A 6352-nucleotide genomic window follows, 5' to 3' on the forward strand; every position below is an offset into this window, starting at 1 on the left:
CATATATTTTTTCGAATTAATGTCTTGGGTTTTTCTGGATAAATACTTAAGAGTGGAATTGCTGGGTCATAAGGTAGTTCTGTTTCCAGAAGGTAGTTTTTTGAGATACCTTCATACTGATTTCCATAATGGCTGCACCAGTCTGCAGTCCCACTAGCAGTGCACCAGGGTTCCCTTTTCTCCACAACCTTGCCAGCATTTGTTGTTTGTTGATTTATTGATGATAGCCATTCTGAGCGGGATAAGGTGGTATCTCATTGTGGTTTTTTGGGTTTTTTTCATTGTAGTTTTTATTTGCATTTCCCTAATGCTTAGTGAGGTTGAACATTTTTTCTTATGCCTGTTGGCCATCTGTATGTCCTCTTTAGAGAAATGTCTCTTCATATAGAGGTCATTCTTCCTTTATATTTTTAATCCTCATTGTGGCAACCCTGAGGGACTCCAGATAGCATCAGCGTTTCTTATTAGCCTTTCACTCTAATTTCAGGAAGTAAAGTGGCGGATTGTTTTCGTCCACTATGAGCAAGTCAGACTTTTTTGGCTCATTCTCCATAATTATGGCCCACTAACGGAATAGAAGCCTGATATACACTTGTTTTTTTTTGGTGTTCTTATACCAATTCTCTCCCTGAAAATTATAATCGAGTCTGTTAATCTCTAATCTTTCCAGCTATTAATATACACATCACCGTATATCCCATAACTAGCAGAGACATTCTTCTGCCTTTCTATAAACTCCCATTATTTCCATAAAAAGTAGTTCTCAAAAGACAGATTGACCCTGGCAGCTTGTGTAATTTCTTCATCTCTCCTGAAAGCATTCTGGACTAGCCGCCACTAAACCTATTGGGTCATCAGGAAAGTCATGACGTATTTTTACATTGAAAAACATAGAAAAATACATCATGACTTTCCTGACAACCCAATAGCTTTCCTACCTGCTTCCCATGGGATCAGAAAAGCTGGAAAGCCTTTTGTGTATGTGCCTAATGGTGCTGGAAAGGATACCCAGAAGCCAGGCTGTGTGCGGGGCTGGGCAGACAGCTCTCACGGTCTAGGCAGAGAAGCCCCTAAGGACTTCTTCCTCAAATGATAAACAGTCCCTTTGGGGATTTGTTGTCAGAAAGAGAAGAAAGTTCTTTTCCCCACTTTGCTGTTCTGAAGATGCTCCTTCTGATTTCTATTTATAAGGCATTACTTACAATAACTGGCAGTCAATCACCCCACTTACTAGCTGTGCCGTCTGCCAGGCCTCTTTGGATTGGAAACAACCGTGGAGCCTAAATGTGTAGCAACTTTTGCTTGAAACCTGGTGACAATATATCCGTGCAAAGTTTGAGTTTATTTACAGCCACGTGATGCTGTCGGTGTTCATTCGAGTGCGTCCTCTGAAGCGGCAACTTCAGTTCTTCTAGATTCTCATAGAGTAGCAAGCCTGGGACACAAAAGTTGTTTATTTCTCTCTCTNCAATTCCCCAGCACTGTACCCATCCCCCAATTCCCCAATAAAAATCTTAAAAAAAAAAAAAAAAAAGATGGAGAAAAGCATTTTGGTGTGATCTCCATTCTGACCTGAAGTAGGATCCTTATGTGCATCCTCCCGTTATGTTACACACTATTAAGAAACCACTAAAAGGGGGCAAGATTAGAAAGCTGATGCGAGTCCAGCGTGCATCGCTGTCATGGTGCCTGCATACATGGTGCATCACTTCACCTCTTATCTCTTGCTGTGTCTCTGTTCATAAAGGTTCAGTTATTTGTGTTAATGGACGGAAGCCAGACATGAATGACTCTATAAAGAACCAGAAATATGAGGAGCGTTGCAGTAATAGTTTGCCATTCATACATGACTTATTTCGGGAAGATTTATATCCCTAAACATGTTTGCTTAGAAATCCCAGAATAGTAATGGAGGCGCAAAGATAAAAGTCGATTATCCATAGGAGACTATCAGACAGTTAACTCCTAAGGAAAAGCTTTTAAACTCATTTCAAAGCATAGCTTCAAAGACGCTGATACCTTTTCTTTTTTTCTCTGAATTCATTTAGAACTTACGCTATCAGGAGGATAAGAGATGCCTTCAGAGAAAATAAGAATGTACAAGATCCTGTAGAAATTCAGACTCTAGTGAATAAAGCCAAAAGAGACCTGGGAATGATTCGTCGACAGGTAAGTGGTTCAATGATGTACTGTTTTTCATTAAAAGCATCAAGTTCTGACACATCCCCCTGGAATGGACATCACTGCTTTTGGTGATTATGGTTTACACCACAGGACCATGAAACTGTTCCTTTTACTCATGTAGACATAGAAAGATGACCTATCATATTATTGAATTCAAGGAGACCATAACATAAAGGCACATAGCAGCTTTCCAGAGTTTCCAGGGAATGCATCCTTTAGGAAGCTGAGTTCTCATATTTAACTCAAGGTTGATGTTTTAAACTTCAAAAAACAATGTTGTCTCTTTATAAGATATATTACAGACCACATTTGTACATGAACATATGTTAAAAGAGTATAAATAATATTCTACTTTTTCTAGTATTTTAAAATCTTAATTCAAGATAAGGTTGCCCTTAAAGCTGTGGTCACTGGTGGTGAACCTAATTTTGTTGGCACATGGCAGGTGTATGTATCTGCAGGTGCAAATGATGTAAACAGCTGCTCTGGGACTGACCCCATAAAGGACCCGGAAAGGTGTATTTTATTGTCACCTTGTAGAAGTGCCAGGTTTCACCTTGATGTGTGCTTGCCTTTTTCTTGTGAGGCAGAGCAGAGCATCTGCGGTGGTTTGGGCTCCTGGGTAATACGAAATAATTTTACAGATTTCTGTAAAATTAATTAGAGCCAAAGGCTAAAATAGCCTGCTTCAGTTAGTTTTCTCAGTCTCTAAAAAAATCATAATTTTCACTTTTTCTTTGATGTAGTAACAGTCACACCATCAGCTCCATTTCTGCTTTTAATCATTTTTCTGTCTTACTTGCAGTAAATTTGTTTATAAAGTGTATAGAGGAAGCCCCTTACCACTTTCCTAATTTCTGCTAGTGTTTTGCAAAGGACTTCCTGACATCATCAGAAGGTGCCAGCTTGACTGACATTATATCATATCATAACATATGGCATGTATTCTTCATGCTTGACTCTAAACAGAATTCCAAAAAGAAGCAATATTAAAAACTGTAGTTTTCATTTTATGTCTAAATTAAGTCTTGTTCTGTAGCCTACATAATGAAACAATTCCTTCTAGAATAACACTTCAGAGTCTGATAACCCTCTGTGAGTTCTGCAGTTATCTAGCCATAGAATAACTTTGCCCCATTCAGACAAGCCTAGGAAGTGATCTTTAAGGGCATGAAGACGTAACGGAATAATCAAGAAAAAACCTGATGTGCACATTTGCATATACTTACATAGTGGCAGATAAATGAGTTGCCATTTTGAAAACTCTGGAACGATGGCATTTTCCAGGCATCAGTGGGTGAAGTGGGTGAATTTTATGGGCTCCTTTAGTACTGGAACTTGGAAAAACAAGCAGCCTGAGTCCTTACTTTGCATAAAGTCATGAAGATTTAATTCCTTGTCACTTTCCCATGTAAAACTTGGCCAGTATTTCTAAAACAGGCTGGTTTTATCTTTTTTTTATTTTTTTTAATCTATTTTTTATTAGTTTCAGGTGTACAAAACAATGTAATGATTAGACATTTTATCCCTTACAAAGTGATAACCCCTCTTCCCCAACCTACTACCCGCCTGACATCATATGTAGCTGTTACAATTCCATTGACTCTATTCCCTATGCTGTACTCTGCATCCTGTGACTCCTTTATATATATTAAATTATAGTTGACATTATTATTCAGCTTTATCTTTTAGTGTAAAGTTGTTCAGAGTAGAAAATGCTTAGAAAAGAGCATCTGTAAGTCATCTGTTTCTCCATTTCTTCTGTTACATCACTGTGTCTTCATGTGAAATGCTAAAACTACCCTCTCAAAAAACAAAGGGAAAGGCTAGACTGGCTGTCATCAGACATCCCCAGTAAAATCTACTAAAGCAGACTCAAAGCACTGGAGCCTCTGGACGTGTGCCAGGGCCCAGGTGCCCTCCCCAGGACAGCCTGGCCAGTACGCAGGGCGCCCGTATTAAATAGTCAAGCAGCAGGTGATTAGGTCATCCCTGAAGACCCTGCTCAGAGAGGCCCTGCCAAATGAAAGCATTCTCATCCATCAGAAAACTAGTTAGCCAGTGATCCATCAGCAACTGGGATATTTCTGTGCACTTCCCTTTCGTATCAAGACTGTTCCTGAATCCAAGCATAGCACTTTTCATAGTTAACTTACGAGATGTTGTGGACTCCTTGGGCCACCCACTCTAAGCTTATGTAAGTTGACCTTGGCCTTCACATCCTAAACTAAAGTAGCATCTGTGTTTTCTTCACACTGGCCCCTGTAATACCCTTCCAGCTTGCCTCCTTGGTTGCCCCCCAAAGTGGTCTATTCTCTGCATGCTGCCAGAGTGATCTTTTTCATAAGGAAAATCAGAGCAGGTGGCACCCCTTTAGGGCTTCGTAGCACCCTGACAATGAAATCGGAGGCCCTCGTGAAGTCCCCCCTTGCTCTGTCTCCTCCACACTATGTCAGTTACCTTCTTCACGTCCCCGGGACCTCCCAGCTTGTTCTCATCTCAGAACCTTTGCACCCTCTGCCTGGAATAGTCTCCCAAACCTTCCCATAGCTCGGTCCCATTTTCACTCGGACTTTCACTCAGATTCCACCTATCCCAGAGGGCTTCCCTGACCACACTCTCTAAAGTAGCTCCCTTCCCTCGGTCACTCGGTCCCCTTCCCTTGCTTTAGTTTTTGTCACAGCACTCATCAGTACTGCAAATAATATTGCTTGTTGCCTGGCCTCTTTTCTGTGAGGACGGAATCTCAGCTGTGATGTTCCCTGCTGCCTGGTACACAAGAGCATGGGCTCTCGGGCCAGCCTGCCTATGTTCAAATCCTGACTCAGCCTATTAGCTACGTGACCTGAACCAGATATTTAACCTCTCAGTGCCTAATGTAAAATGCAGATGAGAACAGACCCAACTTCATGGGTTATGGTGAGGATTAATGAGCTAACATAAATAAAACCCTTAGAAGGATGCTGGCACCTAATAAACACTTGCTTTTATTGCTATCCAGAGTATCTAGAACAGCCCTCATAGAGTTGGCTCTTAGTAATTATTTGTGGACTAAATGGATATGAAGACTTTGGCCCCTGAGATTATACACCGCAGTCAAGGGGTCTGTGCCACCAAAATCATGGTATCTTGCTGGCCACCCACAGCCTCTCTTCAAGCAGAATGAACCATGAAAGGAAAATGGGAATCTAATGAGGATCTTGAGATTCTCATTACCCTCATTACCCTCTTGAGCTGTAATATCCTTCATATCCTTCAAGTGAAAGTTCTTCTTTCAGTTGAGTGCTTGGATCCAGAGACCATCACCAGGATGCAATTGATCTCAGCATCATTTTTCTGTGGGTGAGGAAGCCACAGGCACCTGTGCAGCTGCGAGACACGCACATTCATAAGGCAATACTCAAACTCAGATCCTCCGCCTGACTCCCTTCAGCACTGCCCCCTACTTCTCTGCTTTCTGCTCAGTCTTTCAAGCCAGTCTTGCTCTCTACAGATATTTCAGTCAGCTGTGATGCTAATGATACAGCTGGAAGCATGGTAAGATTTTGCAGTTCTTAGAGGAGTCTCTGAGCAAAGATTTTCTTTTCTTTTGGAGGGGTAGAGAAAGAAAGCTGCAAAAAAGCTGGATGCCTTGTCCACGGCCACATGACCAGATAAGAGCTCAGGTCTTCTAATTCCATAGAACAAACTCAAAAGTTAAAGGATATGAGCTCCTGAGTCAGTAAAAACTGAAGGATAAAGCTACTCTTAAGTCATCCCCCGGTTTTGTTCCCAAGATATTTAAGGACCACATCAACCTAGGTCAGCATCTCCTCAGAGGTCATTCTTCTTTTTTTTTTATTATTAGTTTCAGGTGTACAGAACAATGCAATAGTTATCCTTTTCACCCTTCACACAGAAACAACCCCACTCCCCCATCTACTGCCCTCCCACCCCCGATATCATACTTATCTATTACAATTCCATCGACTCTATTCCCACACTCTACTCCACATCCCATGACTATATATGTATATATAATTATATTTGACATACAATATTATTCAACATCAGCTTCAGAAATACAGTGCGGTGGTCAGGCCTCTACACCGACTATGAAGTGGTCTCCCTAACAAGACATGAGACCAACTGGCCCCCTAAAAAATATTTACAACATTATTGATTATAT

General features: G+C 41.1%; 1 protein-coding gene across 9 annotated transcripts in view; it reads left to right on the plus strand.

The window, feature by feature from the left end:
- Positions 1–6352, plus strand: part of LYRM4 (LYR motif containing 4) — a 159774-nt gene that overhangs the window by 51827 nt on the left and 101595 nt on the right. For all 9 annotated transcript variants that reach the window (XM_019632561.1, XM_019632562.1, XM_019632564.1 and 6 more), the window contains exon 2: positions 2049–2169. In XM_019632561.1, the coding sequence (XP_019488106.1) occupies positions 2049–2169 (121 nt within the window). The remainder of the gene's footprint in view (positions 1–2048; positions 2170–6352) is intronic.

The sequence above is a fragment of the Hipposideros armiger genome, unplaced genomic scaffold (genome assembly GCF_001890085.2).
Source record: "Hipposideros armiger isolate ML-2016 unplaced genomic scaffold, ASM189008v1 scaffold_1153, whole genome shotgun sequence".
NCBI lineage: Eukaryota > Metazoa > Chordata > Mammalia > Chiroptera > Hipposideridae > Hipposideros > Hipposideros armiger.